The sequence below is a fragment of the Larus michahellis genome, chromosome 13 (genome assembly GCF_964199755.1).
Source record: "Larus michahellis chromosome 13, bLarMic1.1, whole genome shotgun sequence".
Lineage (NCBI taxonomy): Eukaryota > Metazoa > Chordata > Aves > Charadriiformes > Laridae > Larus > Larus michahellis.
This window is the reverse complement of record NC_133908.1, coordinates 4,483,350-4,508,598: the sequence shown is the minus strand read 5'-3', so window position 1 is coordinate 4,508,598 and position 25,249 is coordinate 4,483,350. Positions and strand designations below refer to the sequence as shown.

The 25,249-nt window shown below is 50.6% G+C and overlaps 1 protein-coding gene across 2 annotated transcripts in view; it reads right to left on the bottom strand.

The window, feature by feature from the left end:
- Positions 1 to 736: 736 nt before the first annotated feature.
- The window catches only part of SRRM4 (serine/arginine repetitive matrix 4), a 50,218-nt gene continuing 25,705 nt past the window's right edge, over positions 737 to 25,249 (bottom strand). The window contains exons 6-13 of one of the 2 annotated variants that reach the window (XM_074606432.1): positions 24,589 to 24,639; positions 21,485 to 21,577; positions 20,353 to 20,515; positions 11,622 to 11,959; positions 9,802 to 10,023; positions 9,427 to 9,537; positions 7,608 to 7,754; positions 737 to 6,987 (exon numbers count right to left, since the gene is read on the bottom strand). In XM_074606432.1, the coding sequence (XP_074462533.1) occupies positions 6,699 to 6,987; positions 7,608 to 7,754; positions 9,427 to 9,537; positions 9,802 to 10,023; positions 11,622 to 11,959; positions 20,353 to 20,515; positions 21,485 to 21,577; positions 24,589 to 24,639 (1,414 nt within the window). In that variant the 3' untranslated portion in view covers positions 737 to 6,698. The remainder of the gene's footprint in view (positions 6,988 to 7,607; positions 7,755 to 9,426; positions 9,538 to 9,801; positions 10,024 to 11,621; positions 11,960 to 20,352; positions 20,516 to 21,484; positions 21,578 to 24,588; positions 24,640 to 25,249) is intronic. The other variant, XM_074606433.1, reaches the window with a different exon arrangement.

Sequence of the window (25,249 nt, the reverse complement as noted above, 5' to 3'; positions counted from 1 at the left end):
GATTAGTCACACGTCCCCTCCCGCCGGCTCTTGCCCTCTCTGGGCCATCCCAATTTAGCTCCTGTTGTCACTCCAAATCTCCCAGCTGCCTCCCGCCGCTGAGCCGGCCCCACCACAGCAGCGCTGGGGGGCACTGAGCGGCGGCGCAGCCTCGCTTCTCCTCCCTCCAAGTGACTGGGGGACACTGCCCCATGTCCCCAGGATCTGTCCATGCTGTGCCCAGACCCTTCCTGGGTGCTGAGCCCTGTTGGGACCAGCACGGGGACGCGGTCCAGTGCTACTGCTCCCCTGGGGGTCCAGGGAAGCACCCCGGGGTGAGGGCCATCATCTGGGGTGCTGGAGAGTCCCCACCGCCCTGTTGCTCACGGGGGAGCACCCTGGCTCCTGCTGAGATGGCTGAGGAGGTGACCACAGCAGGACCCTGTGGCGCGGGAGCACCATGCAGGGCTTGGAGGGAGGGCTGTTGCGGGCAGGGAAGGGCACAGCCCCAAGGAGAGCACCGGTGAGCCCAAACGGTGACCTCCATGGTGAGATGGCTGCATTTCTGCCTTGGGCTACCAGTTCCTGAGCAGGGCCAGGGGATCCAAAGCACTTGGCAAAGGGCAGCCGGAGCCCGGCCCAGCAGGGAAGGGAGAGCTGCCAGAAATACTGGCCCACAACTTTTTTTGCTTCAGCCGGTGCCCTGAGGAGCCAGTTCTCGGCAGCTGGGAGTGGAGGCACATGCCCTTCCCTGCGGAGCAGCTGAAACAACCCAAAATATCCCACCGTGCGCAGTTGGATCCAAAAGGAACATGACAAACAGGGCTGTGGTGAGAAGGAATTACTGTCCGAACCTTTATTGGAACCCTTTTTCTAACCAGGCTAACAACTCAAACACCCCAGGAAGACTAAAGAATACAGTATGCATTTCGATGGAGAGCAAAGGGAGTTTTACAATGAAGTCAAATGAACAGATCCGCCGGTGTCATTTCGTAAGGAATCACCCAAAAGAGACACCGTTTCCCTCGCGGCTTTTCTCACGTCTTGGCTTTTGTTCTAAATCTTCTCGTTCCCTGGGTTTCTAAGGTGGAGAGCTGCCCCCGGGCCGGTGAGGTTCAGGGTGTTGTTCTCTAGGCAACAGCCCAAAAGTCGGGATGCTTGACCATGAAGCTGTTGCTACAACAGCAGATGTACCAGTCAGTGCTTCCGAGACCCTCCCGGTCATGTGCAAACTTCCAGGTAGCAGCAAAAGTCATTAGAATTATTTATTCCTTGGTAAAGAGGTAATGAAACCCCATTGGACACTAAAGGGCAAAGTCTTCACTTAGGCACCTGACTACATCCCTTTCTCAAACCAATATCCTGATATTCCCAAGGCCACATGCCCTGCAGCTCCTGGGAACAGCCCGGGCACTTGTCTGCCGATGCCAGAGCCACGTCCATCCTCCACCAGTCCAGGCAGCTCTGCCCACGGAGCACAAACATCTTCCACTCAGGTGAAGAGGACAATGGCTGCGGCGTCGGTGGAGTGACGCTGGGGCTGGTCATGATTTTTAGCACATGCCATGGTTCTTTCAAAGCTGGGGGAGGATGCCTGCAGCAAGCTCCGTCTCATATCAGAGACGACAGGAGAGCCCTCCTCCATCCTGCCATGGCCACCTTTCCCGAGCTCACATTTGGGCAAAGCTACTGGTTATGGCACAAAGCTTGGGGAAGGAGGCAAAGCAGGACATGGCATGAGGATGAAGGTCTCGGGATGGGGCAGGGTGGACATCCTTGCTTCTTGGTAGAGACCACAGCAAGTCACTTCAACCCGATCCCCCTCCTCGCATTGATGAAAGGACAACAGGTCTTCCCCTTCCCCCAGTAACCACTGAGAGCCAAGAAGAGGGGGTCAGTGGTGGGAGATCAGAGAGCCCTGGAGATCCTTGACAATCCAACCAGCCCTCCATGGCATGGAAGAGGAAGGGCAGAGTTATTCCTCCACCACGGCTGGCCTGTCATCTCTGAACCCCAGCACCTTTGTGATTTGTCAGTACAGGCTTGTCCAAGGAGGTGAAGGATTTTCCCCTGCCTTGTTCATCTCCATCTAAAGGAGGTTCTACTGGTCGTTGGGCTCCAAATGAGCCTAATTTGTCTGCCAGATGCCCCATGCCAGCAGGTGACAGCCTCAGTAATTCACCTCTCTGATAACCTCCCTCCAACGTATATGGCAACACCTCAAAGGCTCCTACTTTCGTGGACCCAATGGCAAGACCCAAATAGCTTTTTTTAAAGTAATGCTCAATAAATAGATGAAATAAATATTAAATAGAGGCTAAGTCCTCTCAGCCTGTTCAATATATGTACAATGCATAGCAAAATAACAGTGATTGGCTGGTGCAGACAAGTTTGGTACAAATTCAGTCCCCCAAAACAACAAAAACACCGAGAAAAGTTGCAGTCAACATAAAGCAAAGCTCAACGAGCGCGGTAACCCATGAAGAAAAGAAAGAACGCAACAGTGCTTTGAAATATCCCTTATCTTTGCTTTCCAGCAAACCTGCAGAGACTGTGTTGGGTTTTCTGAAGCCTGGCCCCAGCCCTGGGGTTGGGAGAGGAGGGACGAGCCTCGCTTGGTGCCACAAACCCAGAGCCAAGGCAGGTGCAGGGAGCGGGGAGAGCCGACGACATGACTCTGGGATTAGGGGGACATCAGGGAGCAGGTTCTGCCACGTGCGCTCTGCCAGGGAAAGGTAACCACGGAGCTTGGGGATGGAAACAAAATTGTGGGTGGGAAAGAGCCTCCGTGTATGAGGAAAGCAAACCCCTCTGAGATACCGCCTCCAAAAGATGGCTGAGATGTTTCCGCAAAGCCTTGCTGCTCTGTGTGAGGCTGTGGCTGTCCCTGGGCATCCCTCGTGCAGCTGGCCGTAGGTGGGCAGTGATTCACCGACACCAAAATGACCGAGTTGCCTTTCCACCAGGCAAACGCTGCTCCTTGCAGAGAGCACCAGCAGCAATCTGAGATGCCGGACGCGGAGCAAAAATCCATGAAAGCAATGAATGAGCGAAACAGCATTAGAAAAGAAAAAGCGCTGGCAAAAGGCACAGAGACAGAAAAGCTCGTGGGCTTCTCGCAAACCGACGGAAAACCCAGTTGTCCACCGACAGGGAGGGGGATGTTCCAGTTGTACTAAAAATCTGAAATAAGTTAAAAAATAAATACCACCACTGAGGGGAAACTCATATGTATATGCACATGTGCACATATACACACACACAGACACACAGACTCGGTTAGCTCCTGTCACCAGAGGCTAGATTTTGCAAACATCTTCAGCGCGGATCACACTCTCACGGCCTCATTTTTTTAGTTTTCCCATGGGTGGGTCATCATGCAGTGACAAACACGGCAGGGGAGCCCTAGCGACGGCATCCTCCCAGGGAAACCAGCGGTGCCTGTGCAGAGCAGCTCGGTTTCGGGTTGTGCGCTGGCTGCGGAGCCAAGGGAAACAGCAGCCGCCGCCAGCTGGCACCTGGCCGGGGCGAGCACGACTTCCCCTTGCAGCGCTGCAAACTGCCCTTCGCTCGGCCGGCCGGCAAACAGACCCTCGCTGTCACCTCTGTGAGGTCCTAGACCCGTTTCTCTCGTGACATCCATCGCATTCCTGCACAAATCTAATGAGAAACCCTAGATTTTAACATGAAAACAGACAAACAGCTCTGCCCTGCATCCCTCTGGCTGTCACACGCTCTCTGCCCTGCTCTGGAGAGCACAGCTGAAGGGACACGTTGGCAGCCGGCGTGACCATCACTCCTCCAGCCACCGTGCCAAGGGGCCAGCGCTGTAAATCTTTACACGAGAACAGTGGCATGGATACATTCCAACAAATAAACAAACAGATCCAAAAATAACTTATTGTTCCAAAAAACAACCAAAACCCAAACCCCAACCCCAAACAAAGAATAAATAAATACTGGTAATGGTGACCACCTGCATCCATTCTGACATACAATTGAAAATAGAATAATAATAATAAATAAATAAATAAATAATTTAAGAGGTTCACTTCAACGCAAGTCTGCTTGGGAAACCCCAGGAGCGTTTAGCTGCCATGGACTGTACAAGCGGAGGCAGTCCTCGAAGCGTGGGTCAGTCGGATGGGTACGAGCGCCACGGTCAGCCCCGCACAGCCCTCGGCGTCATCTCCTGTCCCACAGTCGGCGAGTGCTGCTGCCCTGATGCGGTGCTTTGATCATCCGTCCCCAGCCACGAGGACCTCAAGTCAACGTTGTGTTTTGATATTTACACCAGTTGCACAAAGCCCCTCTTCCTGTCTTTCCTAGTTTTTGACCTCCCGGCTCGCTGCTTCCTTGTTACAGATGCAAGTGTGCCTCAGGGTGTGTTAAGGGGTATGAGGCTACTCTTGTAACACTGGTAGATTTGGGGTTTGGGCTCCCGTTGGGTCTTTCCAGGGAGCAGAAAGACAGGGCATTTCAACATTAAACTGGGAGAGACTCTTTGGGGAAGAAGCGTGAGGTTTTCAGCCCTTTACGAGAAGGGAGTTCACTGCAGAAGATGGCCAAGGGGCCACTGTCAGGGCCAGGGCAGGAGGGAAGGGAGCAGCACCTCGCTGCAAGAACACCCCATCTTCGATCCCTTGATCACAGCCCTAGAGCGTTTGCTCAGCCCTACCAGGAATGCTTTTCTTCGCGTCCTAGAAAGTGGCTTCCCAGGAGACGGACACACATCCCCACCAAGCCACTGACCATGACAGTGCCCGGCTCTCTGCCTCGGCCACCCTCATCCTCAAATCACCTGCAGAGAGCAAGGCAGGGGATGAGGGACGGGGAAAAGGGGGGGCTTTGGGGTTGAAGGCACAGGTCAAGGGCAGTAGGAAAGATGCTGGGAAAAAGGGACCCCTGGCATAAAACTTCCCTTTGTACCATCCAGGCGGAAATACACTCCACGCTGCTGTACTGTCTAGCAGATAACAGGTTTACATGCTTGCTGTGGCAATCACCCAGCTCCACCAGAACACCACATGGCACTTGGCCTTCCTCCGCTTGTGACTGCCCCTTTACCTGCTGCCAGCTGGGCTGGGGGACTGTAGGTAACTCTTTAGCTGGTGGTGGTTGGGGGACATTTCTTTCTACCCCCTCTCCTCCTCCAGCAGATGCTGGCTCCACTTAGTCCTTTTCTGTGACACTTAAATGACACACCTCCTTGACTCACTAAGCCCAAACTCGTTAATAATCATGCAGGATGGAAGGGGAGGGGATGGAAACAGGGAGGGAGGGAAGTCCTAAACCCAAATTAGCGTCTCTAAGCACCCAGGTGTTGTAAGAGAAAGAAACTCCTCAGCACCAGCTCAGCCTGTGCTGGGAGAAGCCTTTGTTACCCTGCAAAACACAGTAATTGCGCAGGCAGCTGGGCTGGCAGGGAAACAAAACCCCAGGGCCCAGGGCCGCCTGGGCAGGCAGGGCCCTCCTGCCGCTGCCTGCGGCTTCTTGGAAAAACAGGCAATTAGAGGGGGACCCTTTCTGTCCCCCTGCAACAAACTGGGGCAGGAGTGCATCCTGCCCAAGCTCTGCACCAGCCCTGCGCGGGGGCTGCAGTGGCTGCCTCAGGGGGAGCCCGGGGCTCTCGAGGAGAAATAATTGCTTGAAGTGCCCCAGGCACTGCTTAAAAAAATTGCTGCCTGTCCTAGGAAGGGGAATTGGGGTCCCCTGCCTCATGCAATGCCCTTTTAACCTGCGCGCTCTCACTACACCCCACAGCCAGGCTATCTCCTTACAGTCCCACCAGCGTTGTACTCCAAGGACAAGGATCCCTTTGGAGAAACCTAAATCCAAACCGCAAGAGGGTTCCTCTGAGGAGGGAATCCCATGGCCGCCACCTCCCGTGCCATGGTCTGACCCTTGGAGTGCAACGTGGCACCAGCTCCCCTCTCCCTTGTACCCCACCGGCCCCACATCTGCTGCAGACTTTAGCAGCTTGTTTGCAAGCAAGTCATAGCGCTGGGGAAAAACAACCCCGCAAAAGATGATGCATACCTGGTAGGAAAGGGTGGGAGAAAGAGAGGAAATGGCCTTTTTTTTTTTTCCCTGGAAATTACGTCAGGGGGGGATTTCTAACCTTCTATTTATAGCAGGGACTAGTTGACTGGCAATAAACAAATATTCTCTCATGGAAAGAGGCCTGCTGCAGAGTGGCCAGAAACTCTGGAGGAGAAACCCAAGAGACGTGATGTTTGCCTTGGTGGGGACAGGTCACCCCCAACGCATCACCAAAGCTTCCCAGCAAATTCCTCCCTAACTGTGTCTCTCCCTCCAACAGAAATTAATTTGCTGGCTCCTGGTTTGTCCGAAGAGCAAGGAGCTGAATTCTTTCCTTTGGAGCAGCTGGTAGTGCTTTGGAGAGCAGCAGCGATAGGGAGACGGGGATGTCAGGCAGGATGGAGCAGGTCTGTTGTGACAGACCCTCTGTAAAGCACCGACCCTTCTTCCATCCCTGGCCTGGGAAGCTGGGATGGATCCACCTTCTCCATGAGGCAGTAAAGGGGCTGTGCTGGGCACACGGGGGCTCTTACTCCAAACCGGGGAAGGGAGACCCAGTACTGCCACCACATCAGTATCGGGGATGATCGTTATCGATGGCCAGGTAGGTGGGAAGGAAGCGGAGAATGCCAGGAATTTGGAGGCGACGCCGGCACACGAGCCATCGGCGGCACTCCCTAGCGACGTAAGCTGTCAGAGCTGCCTCCTGAGTCATAGCTCCTGCTCCGGCTGCTCCTGGGGCCCGAACTCCGGCTACGGCTGCTCCTGGGGCCCGAACTCCGGCTACGGCTCCTGCCCTCGGTGCTGCTGCTGCTCCAGCTTCGGGTCCGGCTTGTCCGGTAGCTGGAGTAGCTCCGGCTCCTGCTCGGGGAGCGGCTAAAGCTGCTGTACCAGGAGGAATAGCTGCTGGCGCTGCTGGAGGAGGAGGGACTGGGACGGTAGTAGGGGATGGGGCGTTTTCGGGCACTGTGGGGACAGAGAGACATGGGTTACCAGCAACACAAGGATGGATTTACTGCCAAAATCTCCAAGCAGCACTGTTTACTTTGCACAACATTCCCCCAAAACGTGATTGTTTTTGTTTGAAAGGAAAAAAAGGAAGAGATCAGGTAGTTGTCAGGCCTTGGGATTGAAACCACCCACCCCCTGGGGCCCTAGGGAATATCCCAAACACCACGTCTTAGGCTGGGCTCTGCCTGATGCTGTCCCAAAGAGCCCTCAGTGTGAAGGTCAGAGAGTATTTGACTCTCTCTACAGTGTGGGACGTCTACCACAGGAGAGGGTGAAACAAAAAGCCTGTGGGGGGGTGCTCTTGGTACCTGACCAGTGAGTCCCTGCTCTAACTTCATCTGCCTTTTTTCTTTGTTGTAAATGAGACACCCCCCGCCCCATCCTCCCTCTCTCTCTAGGCTGGAAATCCCCAAGCTCTAGGAGGTGCGGAAGGGCCTGCTGATCAGGCTCAGGGAAACTGGTCTCCTCCTGGAGCAACCTCCGCTGGCAAGGGCTGGGACCCAAGAACATCCCACCTTCTCCCTGGGGAGCACCAGCTGAGCCTGTCTCCAAATGATGGGACCACGTCCCCTTACCTTGTGATGCGCCGAGCTTCAAGGTGGCTGGGAGAGTCTCTTCTGCGTTTCCTCAGGGGTGAATAGGACCGCTGCCGCCGCCGCCGGTCACGCTCCCTGTGCGACTCCTTCTCACTGGAGCCATACTTGTGCTCTCGCTCACGGTCTCTGGGGAAGGCACAGGTTGGAAACTGTCACTGCTGGGTTTTTGTGGGGTGGGTTTCGGATGTAGGGGCAGTGGCCCATGAAGGCACGGATGAGCAGAGGACACTCAGCTCCAAAAGGGACCACTCTAAGCAAAGTGCTCCAGTGGCATCAGCCCGACCCACACTGACTTAGCTGGACAAAGAGACACTCATCTGGCTGGACGGATGGACACCCACAAATTGTATCTGGTGGTTTCAGCAGTGTCTCCTGATGGTCCTGCGCTGATGAGCCAAGATGGCTTCCACGTACCTGTGTCTGTGGATACACTCTGTATTTAGCTCTACTAAAATTGCTCTTGCTGGCCCTGCTGCAGAAGCAGGTGAGAACAACTCTGGCAGCAGGCCCCACGTGAGCAGAGGGCCCCCGGTATCCCTGCAGGGCTGTGCAGCTCTGCATGGCTCGCCAGAAGGAGTGCCGGTGTTGCTATGGTTTTCTCTTTTGTTAAATTCCCATACACGTCAGCACAGGCCCTTCTGTGGAGTGTAGCTGACTTCATACGCCCTGCTCAATGCCAGCTGCATAGCGACATGTTACAGGTCAAGGGCCTGATCCTTGCACGCAGGAAATATTCTACGCTGGTGCAGGGATTGTCACAGACTGCAAGAATCAGACCCTGAGAATGAAACGTTTTAAGTGTGCAAAATGTTCACAGTGTGCTCAACGGTGGAGATGTTACCAGAAAAAAACTGCCCAAAGGCATCTAGGGCTGAGCTACAAGACGCGTGTTTTCTGCGGGGTGTGGAGGGAATAGTCACCTGGATTGTGTTTCCCCCTGCAATGCTGTGTGAGTGCCAGCATGAGGGTACCTGGCATCTGCCCACACAGCAGGGGCACTTCCTAGGGCCTGACACCTCTTTTTGGCAGAGCCATGACTCTGAAAAGCAGAGTATCCTTCCTTACTGCGATAAGATCCCTCTCTGAGAAGGGCTGCAGCTCAGCTGCAGGGGCTGCTGGCTGGCGTGGGCTCCTCGGGTGAGGACAGCTGTGGGCAGACCCAACTGGAGCCTAACGCTCTGCCCACCATTTACACCGGCATGATAGAGGGGCACTCCCCGGGTTTTCCTACGAGGCATCTTCCACTTGCATGAGCCCTGGCAAAAATCACCAACCAGCCATCTGTGCACTCTTGGCTGCATAGTGTGTCCCCTGCAAGGGCGTGGAGCGGAGGAGCAGCCACTTCACATGCCACACGCTCTGTGTGTGAGATGCGGTGATGCTTCAAAGCCAGGGATAAACCAGGTCTCCCTCCCAGCAACCTTCCCCCAAAAGTGCTTTGTGTGAAATTCCCCTGAATCAACGCAGGGCAGTCCTTGGCTATAGGAAATCTACTTTTCTCACAGAAAGTGAAAGGCTCATCTCTGGGCTCTTTGCAACCAGCACCAGCTCTGGGGCAATAAATGGTGAGACATTTCCAGCGGATTGGGGGCCAACATAACATACAGCCATATGCCTTACTCCGTGTCCCCCTGCTCCCTCCCACCCTGGCGCTGAGGATTAAAGCACTCAGTGAGGAAACTGAGGGAGCAATTTAGGGCTGGCAGAAGGAGCCGGCAGCCATGATGGAGTCCAAACTAGTGATGGAGACAGTGGGAAAGTGTGAGGCAGCAGATATCACATGAGATGACAGCTGTACCTGCTAGGGCTGTAGCGGGAGTAACTGGGGCTCCGACGAGGCCTTGAACTCCTGCTCCCAGGACTTTTTTTGCAGGATTTGGAGGAATAGCTGGGGGAACGTGAAGAAGACCTGGGGATAGGCAAGAACCGTAGAAGTGTTAAAGATGTTGAAGGGTGAGGCTGTACCAGACTCCTACGAATCTGGGCTCATGGGGGAAGAGATGCCCCATATTTCATGGTCTTGGCTCAGCTCTGTGTGGCCAGTTCACCACAAGCCATGTGGATCCCTAGGCACCCCTCAAACTCTTACACCTGCTCCTGCAAGGAGCCTGCCAGCCTGCAAGAGTTAAACATTGCCCAGGATCACAAAGACAGCCGTTTTAGCTGGCCTTACCTCTTTCCTGAAGAGCAGGATCTGCTTCGGGAGTACCTGGGAGAGGCCTTGTGGTGTGAGGAACGGGAATGGCTGGAGCGGCTGGAACCACGGGACGATCTGCCTGTGCTGGTGTACGACTCGCTGCGGGAGCATGGCCTTAACGGGGAGCTGTGAGCTGGGGACGGGAGGAAGTTTTGCTTCTTCTCCTCTGAAGAGTTGAGACACAAGGACAGGCACCCTCTGTGAACATATATTTGGACAGTCATTGAAGCTGTTGCTGAGCTGGGACTGGTCCTTGGCTGAGGGGAGCACCACACTCCAGCCAATAAGTACTCCCATCCTCCCATTCCCCAACTGTGGATAAAAACAACCTCCTGGCTCTCCAGGCTGCTGTTGCAGGAGACCCTGTGTGTGTAGGTCAGAGCCCAGGAGCTCACCCTCCAGGGTGTGCCAGAGAAGGGGGCTGTGGAAGAGGTCTCAGGTGGTCTGAGGGGCAGCTCTTCTGCCGCTTCCCAACACACCAGAGGTGTTTGGTTGGCAGAGCCTGGGGCGGGCCAGTGAGTGGTGCAGGACCCGGGGAGAGGAGCGAGGTGAGAAGTGCTGGAGCAAGGGAAAGCCAGAGCATGGCAGGGCAAGGGGCTGTGCTCCAGCCTGTGGAGCAGCACAAGCAGGCACATCCCGTTGCTTTTGGACAGAGCTGCATGAATTCTTTTGCTTCCAGAAGTGCCCTGGGTGTGAACTGGCGTTAGAGCCCAGCAGCAAGGCAGCCTCCCAACAGCCAGGGCCAGCTGCAATCCCAGCTCCGCCCATGTGAAGGCAGAGTTATCCCACTGGAGTCACAACGTGTACGTACAGCCCTAAAATTTTACCCTCTGGCTGAAAACTGAGGGCTTGTTCTTCCTAACACCAATTCCCGTGGCTCCTGCTCCTCTCTCCTTCAGTGCTCCCACCCTCAGACCACATCCTGGCTCCAACTTTCAACATTTAAGACCCGAGGGCCTGAGCTGGAAGAGCTCCCTAACACCATTGCCCGAGCAGAGCCTTGGGTAACAGCCACTGCGCTTCAGTGCCTTCATCCCCAACATCACCTGGCAAGCCCCGAGGAATGGGAGGCGGTGATGGAGGCTGGCATCTCCTCCCTTCTCCTGATGATGACCTGTGGCACTGGGTGGTGATTTGACTCCTGTCCCTGAACCTGATGCCCTGTGGCCCCAGCGCACAGAGCTGCTGCTGTGTTACCCCGCAGCCAGCAAGGCACCTGCCCCTCCCTGTGCTCCCCACCTACACGAGATGCTATCTTGTCACCCAGGACCAGCTGGGAAGGGGCAGGCTGGATTTAGCTCATAGGACAGGTGAAAGAGCAGCCTGTACTGGTTTTAGCAAAAATGAACCCCGCTTCCCTTCTCCCCACAGTAAGTGGAGGGGGAGAATTAGCACAGCCAGCCCCTGATGTACCTTTCCAGACTTTGCCCAGAAGGGCCAGCAACTCTTTTCTTTGACATGGTCATGTCCGTCTGAGCAGGGCTGTGTTCAGGACACAGCTAGACCCAGGGCCAAACCCTGCATTAGCCACATTAAAGCCAGAAGAGGTGGCTCAGGCAATGCCCAGGGGCGTGATGGCTGGGTTTTCATCCTCCTCCTCAGGCTACAGTATTGGTCATTGCTGGGTTGTAGACTCCAGACTGGCAAGACCGTGGGTCTGATTTCTATCTAACTGCCTCCAGACCACAAAAACCTCCCTGCCAGCTCACCACTGCAACTGGCGAGCAGGCAGGAGATACAGAGCAACAACGTACCAGGTATTTGGCTGCCAGCAGCAGCTACTGGTAATCACTGACCTTCGGTCTTGTCCCTGGGCATCTGGAGACAGATTTTCCAAAGCTGTTCCCTTGGTCTGGGAAAAGCAACTGGTGAAGGAATTTCCTGAATCAGAGCTGTTATCGCTGTTGGCCAGTTTGGGCTTCCCGGACGAGAAGGCATGGCCAAAGCCATCATGGACTAGACTTCTTTTCTCCTGGCTGTCCTTTGACCTGGATGAGCTCGTTTGAGTGGAGGGAGGGGAGGAAGTATCGTTTCCTGAGTCATATTCATGATACTCTCCGTTCTGGCTGGCAAGGTTGCCAGGCGGGCTGTCTGTTTTGGTAAAGAGGTCAGCAGAAGACCCTGACTGAGAGATCTGAAAGCAAAAAAGCCATTTGGCATTGTTTGAATGGTTTTTAGGGGGGGTTGTTTTTGGTTTTACTTTGCTTTTTTTTTTTTTTTAAATAAACCCAGAAATGTTACCATCATGATGCACTGAAACAAAAGGAAAGGAAAGAAACAAAGTAAGAAAGAAAGAAAAAGAAGAAAGAGGAGAAGAAAACAAAAGCACATATCCCTGAAAGAAATCCACAGTAAGAAGAAACTTCTTTTCCCCCTGCTATGATAACGGGAAGATTTAGAGATCATGCAAAGAGTATCAGCATGCGATTCATGTTAAACAAAAGAGTTCAACAATGTAACGGGCAACCAAAGAATCAAAATAACTAACTAAATAAAAAAAAAGGTATAACAGAGGACAAAGCCCTTATTTAACCTTAAAGATAGGGAGGAAAAAAAAAAAGAAATGGGAATATACATATAAAAACTCTACATAATCCTCGGAAAGAAAACAAAAATGAAGCAAAATCTTAAATGAGGGAATTTTTTAAGCTTCCTTAATAAAGAGGCTGAATGAATGTCACCGAAATAAGCAAAGAAAAATCAAATCAAATCAAATCAAGGGCTTCTGTACAAAGTAAAAACTAGCAAATAAACAAGCTTATCCCTTCAAAACAAACAAAAAAAAAAGAAAAAAAAGAAAAAAAGAGGGGGAGGGAAAAAAGAAAAATCCCTCTGGAAATAAAAGGTATACAGATACTTCTTTGTGTGCCTTTTTCCCCCTGAAGAAGATATAGCTAATGCGCTCAAGTGACCTCTAATAAATTCCCTGGTGTCTTGCGGATAGCATCCACTTACCCATCAAGAACTCCTCCTTTAGTAGGTAAGGTGTAAGAAAAAAGGAAGAGCGGGCAACATAAGTCCATCATTAGAGTCTCAAATTACATGAAAAAAAAAAAACATAAACCCTCTCTTCAATCCACACTGCCAACTGTTCGCTCGCCTCCTCTATGCAAATGTCATGACTGCTTTTTGTCTGCTTGCTTGTCTCACTTATTACTCATTTTTGTTTCCTTCTGCTTTAAATTAGGCCGTTCAGCCCATTCCTGGAGGCTGCTCGCTCCTGCTGAAAAGTCTCAGCTTGCACTAAATCCCCTTGGGTTTCACGGAAGCGACAAAGGTACTCAAGTGAGGGAAGAAGTAAAAAAATAAAGTAGAGGAGGGAAAATATCCCCCTCTGTGCTGTGTTGGAGGCCTACGGGGAAGGGGACGATAGCCCTGCTGCTGTCAGCCTCTGCATGGGAGTTCGGTGGGTTGCAAGGATCCCAAACCCACATTGGCTGCCCCGGGCAGGGCTGTTGTCTGTGATCCTGGGCACCACCAAAGGGATTTACATCATTTGGGTATTTTACAGTTTGGTTTTAACTCCGCTGGCATTTGCCTGAGCCAGCCCAGGAATGCACTGGGAGTGACGCTATGTTAGTGCTGTCTGCCCTTGCAATGGGGTGAGAATTAGGATCAATCACGGACACAGCACATCTGCACATTCACGTGGCCTCCTCCTCTTTCACTCAGATGCTCTGCTCTCCTCATTCCCACCCATAAGGTCTGGTCCAGGGTCCTTAGAGGGTGGCCACATACTTTTGGTTCCCCCCACTCAGGATAGTCCTCCAACACGATCCCAGCAAAGCTGTGCTCCCTCAAACACCTGCACATGTCCTCACACCACGTTCTGGGGCATGCGATGCCTTCCCTCTATGCCACGCTCTCCACACTGGGGACCTGGGCCATGCCCTCACAAATCTGGAGTATTCTGAGCTGAGAAAAACCACATTGCAACTTTGGTAATATCTCGGGGGGCAGGGGAGACCTGGAACGGTTGTCACACAGCAGGGACAGGGCCAGTCCCTTTGGAGAGCTTAGACCTGGACCAGCTGGCATGGGGACAGGACTCTTTCTTGTCTGCACCTGGGGCTACAAACCCAGCCTGTATTACTTCTTATATGGAGGTCCTTCATGCCATCAGACGGTGCCTTCACGTCTACCCTCCTGCCAGTGGCGTCTGATCTGCGCCCCCAGCTGAAACCAGAGCAGAGCTACCAACACACACAGTGGCTCTCAGCACACAGTCTGCAGAATGCCAACTGCCCACAACACCCTCATGCTCTGAAAACACCTGGAGTCGGAGGATCTCCAAGTACTTCCTGCTGTTGCCAGAGAGAGGCAGTACTGTTTCTGGGATAAGGGACAGGGGGACAGGAATTAGATTATCCCAGCAAACCCATACTAGGGCTGGGGACTCCTCCATCCCCACCCTATACTAACTTCTAAGCTGTGCTCAGTCCTAACTCGGAGGCATCGGTAGGCCCAGCAGTGGAAATGAAGTGATCCTTCTTTGCTAGCCAACTTGTACCTTCAACACAGAAGCCCTGGACAGAGCAGAAAGATTTCCCAAACGTTCCCAACTAGGAACAAGTAGAGATGCACATCACAAGCCCTCATTTCAGCATCTGGTCCTGCTCCTTGCTGCTTCTCAGCTCTAGCACTTCTCTAACAGTCCTTTTTTACTCCAGTAGAAACTGGAATGTCAAAGGAGCACAAGAGAGACAGGTATCCGGCTCTCCTCCTTTTTTCATCAAGTCTTTCTGAAACTCTGATGCCACATCCAGAGCCCTGAGAGAACTAACCTCCTTGCTACAAATCACTGAACCCTTCCCAACCACATCTCAGAAGATACAGGATTGTGCTTTCAAATGTGGCACCAGATTATTATTTTTTTTAAAGATGGGTTATGGTTTGCATTAGATCAGAACCCTAACCAAGAGGCAACCAGCTTTTGACCACCATTCATTTACAGGCATAAAAAACCCCCGCTTGAGGTGTGCCCTGGCTACAGGAGTAGGAAAGGCCTGGAGTGGGCATGGGGCTGCTCTGAGGGACACTGACCCCAGCATCGCATGCACAAACAGCTCACTTCTGTTCCCTCCCAGTCTAAACCAAAAGGCATTGATTTTCACCAAGAAATACAGCCGTTTCTTGGCATTTCTAAAGCAGCTTTTAAGAGTGCTGTTGGGACCTGGGATGTACACTCTTGCTTTGCCTTCACTGAAGTCTACCTTCAAAGTAGCAACTGTTGTCAGCGCATCACAAAATCTGTCAAATGACTGGGGCATCAACATGCTCCTCTGTAGCTCGACACCGGTGGTAGCAGCACTCTGGGAAGAAGCAACATGTGGATATCAGTGAAATACGAAGCCCACAACCCTTCTGAGGGCTGGAGGGTCTGGCCTGGGCAAGGTGCAGAGGGGAGGGACAGCAGCTTCCCAGCCCCACCACCTCAAGGCACCAGGCTGTAGCCAGTAGCTTCCTGCAGGCTCCGGGGGAGATTTCTGTCGTGCGGCAAGAACCAGGACAACTCTCAAGATGCTCAACTCGCCTGTCTGCTTGGAGACATATTCCTCATCTAACGACCTTGGCTTTGCTTCTGGTCCCATTTTACTGCTTCTGAAAGGCACAGCAGCCACACGAGATGGAAACTGAGTGCCACATCTGAAAACATTGTGCAGAGCTCAACTGAATTCTAATGGCTTTTTATTTTTCTAGGGTGTCTTAAAAAGAGCCTGCTCTTTCATGAATCTAATTTTCTCTATGCGAACATTTGGATTTTTTCCCCCTCTCTAATAAGTAATTAAATAATCTCAGTGAACTTTGCTTTCTCCAGCTTTCAGCAGGGGACCTACTGCTGCCCTCAAGGGAACCCAAGATATATATTTATTGGATTTTTTTTGTTTCAAGTCATTATTTAATCAAGATGAAGGGGAAGTACAAATGAGGGCCTCACTCATACTCCAGACTGCAATTTTGAGTGCAATCCTAGACCAAGAGGCAGTGCAGTCTAATAGGTTACAAAAATACAATCGCTACTCGTCTTCCAATTAAGCTGAACAAGTCCATTTACTGTGTTGCAAACAGCCCTGGGGCGAGAGATGACTACACATTTCCTCAGCCATAAGGGGACCAAGACCCATCAACGAGCAGCATGGCACAGCCTCCCTTAGAGTAGGAGGATTTCTTTCTTGGGTCTTTTTTCTCTTGTTTTACAACTCCCTTCAAAGTGGAGTTAATTTCTTTTTCAGAGGTGTATAATGTCTCCCTTTCTCTCTTTTTCTGTGTGTTGTAATAATGAAAGGAACAAAAAACTTGCGTTGATGACCCCAGCAAGCCTTATTCTCAGTGAAGGCCCAGCAGACATCTGCCGAGGAGCCGCTGGCGCGGGGAGCAGCACCTGCTGAGAGGAGCTGCTCGGGGGAACCTGTGCCTGGTCTGGGCTACCTCCATCTTCTGGGGCTGGGGGGAGGCCTTTGGGCAATGGGCTCACCTCTGCTGATTTGCCCTGGCTGAAAAGCCAACCTCTTATAAAGGGAGTACAAAAAAAAAATATCAGGGCTGTAGGAATACGATAAAACTCCTTTTTGCACAATTACGAATCCCTGATTCAAGGAATACTGAGTGGAAAATATTTTTTTCTTTTTTTTTTTTTTGGTAGGTGGAGAGCTCAGGGTGAGGCTTTCTCTACCACAAGGGCTAAGCTAAGTCCAGGAGCATGGAGGCAATAATGACACAACTGTCCCTGCAAGGTCAGAGCTTGGGTTATTTGGGGCTGGACGGCAACCCTGCTGCTGACAGATCCATTGCTGGGGCTGAATTCCTGAGAACACCAGGCAAAGGTTTGTTCCTTTGCAAGCCTGCTGGGGTGCAGCCAGCACCACTGGACGCAGGTCACCGTGTCTCCAGCTCGGCTCAGGCCAAGCTGGCACTGCTTTGGAGCAAGGGTCTGCCTACCATCACCTCCTTTGGTAGCTGGTGTACAGCACAGCCCTCCATGGCTGCAGATATCCTTCCCTCACCCTGGGTTTCTGGCCTCCCCGTGGTCCCAGCACTGAGCTGTGAATTTACTGAACAATAACCAGGGGTAACCTCAGTCCCCTGGCTGGGAGGAAGGGAACAAGAAAAGCAAAAAGAGAACAACTTCCATATTTATGGAAGGTTTTTTCTTTCTGTTCCTCAGGGCCCCGTTTGTTGTGAGAAACATGGTGCCTAGCGGTTAAAAGAATAGTTTTTTCCATGCGAACCAAAACCCAGGCTAGAAAACAGGGAGCAACAGCAAGCCAATACGCAGATCTGCTACAAGGTTCCCCAAGCCCTCCTGCGTATGCCAGCCCCAGCCCCTGCACAGTATCTGCCCACTTCTACATTTCTGCAGACACCTGAGCACAAAACAACAAACAGTGTCATTTGGAACAATTGTACTCCGCTGAGCCTCACTGAAAATTTGGCTCAAGCCTGTGTTAATTTGTGACATCGTAAACGAGTTTCAGTGGAAGTAAAGGAGCTGTCAAGGCAAGCGTATGCAGCGTACAGTTATCTTCATCAGGTACAACAAAGGCGATTAGATTCATACCCTGCAGGTATTTATATTGCGCTGCTCAACAGAAAGCACGGTGGCATGTAATATATCTTTATCAGTGTGGAATAAAGTGTCTGCAGTGGGTTAGGGGTATTCTGTTCAAAAATAGATGCTGCACATTACCCGCAGTTTCTCTGCATGCTGAGGCACAGACCCGCAATCCTGTTCTCTGTAGGTGGCTATTGCAGCTGCATGGGATTAAAGGGAGAATGAGAGGGAGAAGCTTGGAAATTCACTGCCAGAAAGTAAAATAGCAGGGAACTTTGCGTGTTTCTGCATGTGTACATGCGTGTGCGTGCATCAACTTACACGTAAAGGCAAGAGGGAAAGAAGCAGCAAGGTGGATGCATGGGCAGGGCATTCTTTTGTATGGTTCATCCCTCATAAATTACAGGTAGACCTAGTTAAAAATGTGGCTGTTGCAGTAGAAAGGAAGGAAAACAAACCAGGGGGTAGGGAGGGATGGCAGAATTTACCTAAAAATAGTTCAACTTCTTCAGAAGAATATGGAAAAAAAATTGACTTAAAAAGCAAAATCTTTGATTTGGGAATGCTATAGCATTACCTTCTGGGAATTTGTGTGTTATCTCTCTGTGTCTCTTCTGCACATTGGGATCTTCCCTGGACAACCCCATTCCTTTGGAGAGGGCTTCTCCACAGGTAAGGATGGTTTGGCTTGGAAGCCCAGGCCAGAGGGAAGGGCAGGGAGTGTGACACACCAGCCTCCATAGAGGACTGAAACATGGCATTTTTGCATCCCAATTCTGGAATTTTCAACAAAAATCTGTTCTTTTCCAGTAATTTATTTGTGATAAGTGATCAACATTTTCTGCAAGAGCACATTTTTATTTCATAACATTTCCAGGCTGCTCTCAAAGTAGATTCTGACAGAACTAAGCTTATTTATAGAGTGATCATGTAACTCACAAAAAGGAAAGGCATCAAAGGGTTGTATATAGTCATTAATAAATGAGATTAGAAGGTCCCATTCCATTTTTCCCTTGCTAGTTTTGAGCACCTGATATTCAATGACCTTGCTCAGAAAAATTTCAGGGGCAGCACTTAACCAAGAGCTTCAATTTAAAGAAGCGCTTAAATGTTCTCGAGTGATGTCCCAAGAGAGCGTACTTCTTTTCGGGAACAAAAATGACACCAGTGGGTTGCGTAGTAAAGGTACTGATGCCCTTCAGTCATTGAAATATTTGCCTGTGTTATCAACACTTACTAGAAAGAATACAGCAGGGGCCTGACGACTTTTACTTTGCAACCATCACTATAAAGCTCTGATTTTCCCTGCCCTGCAGCTTGTGTGCTCATTTACCCTGAGTGAAGCAAGTGGAAAGGGGAGTGCAGCATGCTTGAGTTTAGCTCATTTTAAAGCTTTTACAATTTTAAATTAGAGTTTATTCTTGCTCAGGGAACAGAACAGCTGGCAGTCGGCCTCACAGGACTCAGGGAGCCTGGCTTCAGAGAGAGGAAACCTAGTACCAATTAAAAACCAGGCTTAGACTTGAGAACACTTACGTAAAATGCACAGCTTGAACCAAAAAAAAAAAAAAAAAGCCCTGGTGACATGATGCAGTCTTTGGCTGGTTCTTTTTCGGGAGGAGCTCTTACCTCATTTCTACCTTTCCAGGTCTGACAGAGGGCAACACCCTAGGCTCATGGCAATAAAAGCTTCATAGCTTGTTATTCTTCCTTTGCATGTGCGCACACACACACACACGCACGCAGCTAAGCGTGGTGTGCAGGTTCTGCTATTCACTCTGCCTTATATGGCTTTATAAGCAATGACTCACATGTGCACTACACACTCAGGAGATGTATATGACGAGAGCAAATATGCATATCTATAATGCTGAGAGACAGCTTGTGCCTGTCTGTACCCACGTATAATCTCTGTGTATTTTGATTGGAATGCTGTGAGCAGATAAAGTCTCTGCTCTTGCTGGCACTATCTATCTCATATCTGATGTAGCTACTGCGTATGGCTGAGCTATTTCCAATTGATGACTGGGCGTAAAGGAGAAAATCCATTCCCCATTATACACCACTTTGGGGCTTGAAGGACTCTGTGCTCAAGACACCTCTAACGTTACACATCCACACACACAAGTACCAGAGTCTGCACTACCCTGAGTCCTACGTAGCAATTTCTCTCTCCAGAATGTCTATCAGATACTAACACCACGATCAAAGAGCATCACACCTCTGTTTTGCAGCTACTGGGAACAAAGGGGAAATGCGCCATGGAAAAGCCAGACTTCATATCAATCTGTATCTAATATTTCTCTCCACTTCTTGCTCCCTCAATTCTAAGGCATATAATATATCATCTCTTGCCATGTATACGAAAAAACATCCCAAGGCACAGAGCCTGATTTTTACCCTCGGCTGCACATGCAGTTCCCATTAGCATCAATGGGAGCTGCTCATAAGTTCCGAATTTGGCCCCTGGGCTTGTCAGTCCAGAGCAACAGTGATCCTAGAAGGATCCTGATAGTCAGAAAACATCCCCGGTCAATAATCACCAACTCATTAAATGTAAATGTTTCTTTTATATATGTTTGATTCCCTTTCTTCCCCTGAAGGACTAAACTTTTGGACATGAAGACCAGTGAATTAAGTTCACATCCAGCTGAGCAAGGACTGCATAACAAACACTTCCCTGTAAAATATCATTGCTGGAGGCCACTTTCTTTTGTTCAATGTCCTCAATTCATTATTCATAGGCTAAAGCCTTTGCAAATTTTTCCCCTCTCCAGCCCCACCCTTGGTGTGAAAGTGCTGAAGGAAGGAATGACTTTAAATACATTGGAGAACAGCACCATTAATAAATAATACAGCTTTAACCAACTTTGTCTAACGTCACTATAATTGAGTTATAAAAATTTCATATCAAATTTCTTGCCCAGATTCCTGTGACTAGTTCAAGCAAAGAAGCACAGTGTGTAATAACTTACTACTTCCTTAGTAGACAGGAAGCTGTAGAACGGGAGGGTTTGGCTGGCTTTTTGGCTGGCCTGAACCTCTGCAGAGGAGCTTCGCTTTGCCGTGACCTTTGAATGGTGCCGGGAGCGTCTTCGCCGTGTTTTACGCCCTTCCTCCTGAGACCTGGCTCTGTGCCTGCAGAATACATGAACAGCCAAACCATTATTCCTCAGTATCGCAGTAATGCCCATTACCAGCTCCATACAAACCCTTGGCAGCTCTGTGCTAGGCCATTGCGTGGGGAGGTCTTCCACATGACTGCTCTGTGGAGTCATGATGGAAAGAACAGGGATATTTTGCTTTTCCACTTTTTTTTTTTTTAAATAATAGTGTGCATCCAGTCTTTGGACCTTAACCTCAAATTTCAGCTCCAATTCATGATTTTACGGTGGCTCAAGGCAAACCACATTTTCACACAGCCTTAAGTGTCCCTGTGGTAATAAATCTCCAAGAGAAGACACAGTCTGCTGTTGCATGAACACCCCTCCAATTACTGATTGCATTCCTCCCCCTGCTGATCATCAGCTTTTCATAAGAAAATTCCCAGTAGTTAGGAGTGAAGTGGGAGAGTGGTGGTTTGTTCATAAAGTCAAATGCTTTCAGAAAATGTGAAACGTGAACTCATGATGCGTATAAACTACGCGACTTGCTATTGCAGTGATGCCGAGTCTAGCACCAGCATCCACTTAGCTGGCCCCAGGAAGCATCTGTCATCCGCAGGACTGAGATTTTAATCAGGTCAAAGATAGTGGCTACAGGATGCCATGGGCAGATATATTTCCATTGCTAAGACCAAATTTAAGGGTTTCCTGGGACATCAGCAGTACAGAGCCCTTGGGCCGGGGAAGGGAGACTAGGCTGGAATCAGCTGTCATGGGCTGATCATCAGCCGTGGGGATTAGAAGTGACTGCTGGACCGAAAAGCTGCAGCCACTGCTCCTCAAGCCAAAACCTTTCTATGGCAGAGCCCACAAGAATCTCAACCCCCAGTATGTGACATAGCTGCTACCAGAATGGGACATGGCTCACAGGCTATTGCAATCACATCCTTAAGCCCACCGGGAAGTGCTGCAGGACACCCAGCTCAGGGAGTGGTGATGTTACCTGCTTCGGCAGCGGGGGGAGTGGGAGTCTGAGCTCTCGGAGCGAGAGTGGCAGTGACGATGGCGATGAGATTTCCGGGTGCGCCCACGGGAGCTTTAAGAAGCAGAGAGGAAAACCACCATTAGGCTAGCAGGCTGGGGGCGATGCAAGAGCCAGCAGCTGGAGGCTGAAGTCAATAACATTCAAATCGGAAAGAAGATCTGCATTTTAAACCAAAGCGAGTGGTGTATGAAGCATTGTGCAGGACACCAGGGCATGAGAAGTTCTCCATCCCTTCATCGCTATACTGACATTAAGGCAAGCCACCTTACCGAGATCTATGCTAGCATTTTAACTACAAGCTATTAAGTTGGCTCTGTAGCAGGCTGGGGGAAGATCTATGGACTAGCATGTGGGAGTGCAGCAGACAGCACCAATCCTTTCTGCTCTCAAGACCTTGAAGAGCTGTGTGTGCTTGCCCTTCATCCTGCAGCCTACCCTAAGACAGCCAGGAACCTTCCCATTGCTGAGCCTCGTTGGGGGAGCATAGTCCCTCCAGGAAACCCACAACAAAGCTCCAGCCCTCCCATTTCTTGCTCCAACCCTCTCTGTAGTGCAGGCTCCTTGTTAAAGAGCAGATGCAGGAGGACAGGCTCTAAATACGGTACACTTAGTAACAGACAGCCTTCCCCATGCTGCCTAGGTGGGAGGGTCTAGCCAGTCCTCTGGGCAGCTCTTACGATTGCCCTATAAACAACCTACAAAGTACAGCTTCCCTAACTGCAACCTATGCACGGTTCCCGCTTGAGGGGCAGGACCATTTTACCCGGCTTCTTATAGACATCCAGTCACTGCTGCTCCCTTTTCTGATGGGGCCACAGGACAGCTACCAGCAAACCATGTGCCGGGGCCCAGCTTCAGTGCCCTGCTGCACTTCCCTGTGCTCCATTCACGCCATTACTGATGGATTACCTGGCTCTATCACTGAAGGGCTGTTGTTGCCCATACCAACAGCTGGAGTCCTGCAGACGGACAGCAGGGTGATGCGAGTGACAGGCTACCTGTCACCTTCTGTGCCCATTCCCTCTCACCATTGCCCACCACAGCAGTTATTTTAGATCTGGTAGTGTAGCCGTCTGCTCAGGCTGGCGTCACTGTGCCAGCAGGCAAAGCTAGCAATGGGTTAGCTGCTGGGAACAGTCTGGTTTCATGGCCGTGCTATACCAGTCGCTGACAGCACTCATACGACCCGCTTGGACAGCAATTAGCAATTTGCCACTATAAAAACTCAGCAGATCGATTGCTTGAGAACTGCATCTCCTTTAAGACAAAAGGGCAGCCTCCAGGTCAATTGCTTGAACTCCACCTGGCTGTTTTCTCTGATGCTTTTCACACCCTATGATTATATTTTTAAACTTCACATTTTGGGATCCTCCTTCCTTATTTCCATACAGCTGAAATCAGCGACACTGAACATCTCTCCCTCACGTCCTGGATTTGTGTGAAAATCTCCGTATTTGCTTTTCACCCTCTGCATCAGTCCCTCCCATCTAAGAGTTTTCCCTTTCTGCAGGAGGAAAAACTAGTCCTGTGTGATTCAGATAACCCGTTGTTCGACACAAAGATAAGCCAAAGCAGCGTGATTACACAAAAATCCTGATCGCAGATGGCTCATGGGATCTATCTGATCCATGCCCAGGAGCAATAAGAAGGTTTGCAGAAACGGGGAGTGGCTCAGCTCTGATTTGTGAGCTGAGAGATGAGGGCTAAAACGATTTCACTGATTTATCCCCAAAGAGCAATTCTAACAGCTCTTCTTCCCCCAGATCAGCACATACCAGAAGGGCGTCTGATCTTTGTTTTAACCACACTGTTAGGCTACTGCATACTGCTACGTGGGGTTGAGGAGATGCCTGCTTTTGCCGATACCATAGGAATCCTCAGTTTTACCGCTCAGATTTCTGGGTGCATAGCAGCCCGGTTTGAGGGGGGAAAAAAAAAAGGTGGCTGTGCTACTGAAATCAGATGCAGAAATCAGAGAGAAAAGGAGATGGGCTTTCTGCATGCAATAGAGCTGGTCTGTGCAGGCAGCACAACATGCTCTGCACCTCATGGATTCCCAGTCTCTTCAGTCACAATCCATACTGGGGGTGCCACTCACGGTGTCAGGGGTTATTGTCCCCCTATCTCCTTTCTGCCCAGGAGCCAAAAGTAGTGTTGGGAAGAATTAAAGGGCCGGTCCTACCAATACCAAACAAACCAGCAGATTTCCATCCGCTAACTCGGTTTCTGTCTCTAGTAGGGTATCCCGAGTCCCAGCAGAGCTAACCAAGGGTTTGCTGCCCAGAGTTCAGCCTCAGAACAGTTTCCTTGCTCTAAAAGCAGGTAAAAAGCCACAAGTTGCAATTCCAAGGAGAAGACAGAGAAGGAAATGAAAAACAGAGAAGGCTCACAGGCCTTCCTTCCAGCCCTGAGGAACCACATTTTGTATCATACCCCTTTATTGTCTGCCCCATAGGACAAGGATTGTGCTCTGCTGACACCCCAGGGCAGATGGGAACCCAAACCCCAGATTTTTGCAGCCTCCACCACCTCCAAACCGTCCCTTCTCTTCCCTAGCCCCCACTGCCTTCTGCTCCCATTCAGATATTTGGTTGCATTGTGTATCATGAGTAGCCCCTGCTGTAACCCCCAAGAGCAGCAAAAAAGGAGGAGCTAAAGCCGTTCTCAGTAAGAGGGTGCCAGCCTGCTCTTTGGGCAGTGGAGGCTGTGGGGCCCTGCGCTCCGCAGATTTGAGTTCATCCTCTCATACCGCCCTCATCAGAAAAGCTGGAGTCTCTGCTCAGGGATAGATGAACAGTACAGCACTGTACATCCCTGTGAAATACAAAGACAGTACTGAATGAGGTGGCACAAAAGAGAGGGAAAGGAAAGATCTCCAACCTCTACAAACCCTTTCCCATTCTAGCAAAACCAGAATTGCAGGTTTTAGCTGCAAAATAATCCTGAGAATTGCTTAGGGCTGCACAGCCAGCATTAGCTCCAGGGGACCCACCACACCAAGTGCTTCCTAGCGCCCCAGCTCTGCACAGGCTGAGCAGGGAACACCATGAGTTGCTACTTACTGTTTTTTGTGTTTTCTTTCTTCCTTTCTCTTACTTTTGGGGCTTGAAGAACTAAATAAGAAATGGCTAATTAATTCGGAGATTTCTGTTCTGATAAAAAGCTGCACAATCACACATCAATGTTACAGCTAGATTGCCCAAGAGCGTGCGATAAAAATGAAAGGGATTAATGATTCTGCCTTAGCACAGGGGGTCTGAGTGCCTGCTGACAAATCTAGCTCATGCGCTTGGCCAAAAAGCATCCTTAAAGGGAACAGCCATCCTGGTGGCTTTGCATTTTCCCATAGAGGAGACGAATACTTCTTGATATTGTACGCACACATGCTAGATCAGGAGAGTTCTTCCAGGACACACCTGGAAAGACATTGACTCCGAACATTTCAAAGATAGGCAGTGCTGGGGGATGCCATACTGTTTGCAAATGAAACCGTAAGAGAAATGAAGACTCAAGATGCAGGATGGATGCAACATGGATGAGGTTGCCAGGGGATAGGTTATACCAAGCGTTCTTTTCCAGTTACTTGCTTGATTGCACAGGTTGGGCTGGAGACCCGATTCCTGTGGGGTTTGAGGAACGCATAAGGCTGAATAGGGAGAGGGTAGCCCCAGACCCACAGAGGGTTGGGGGAGCCAAGGGGATTCCATGAGGAGACACAGAAGA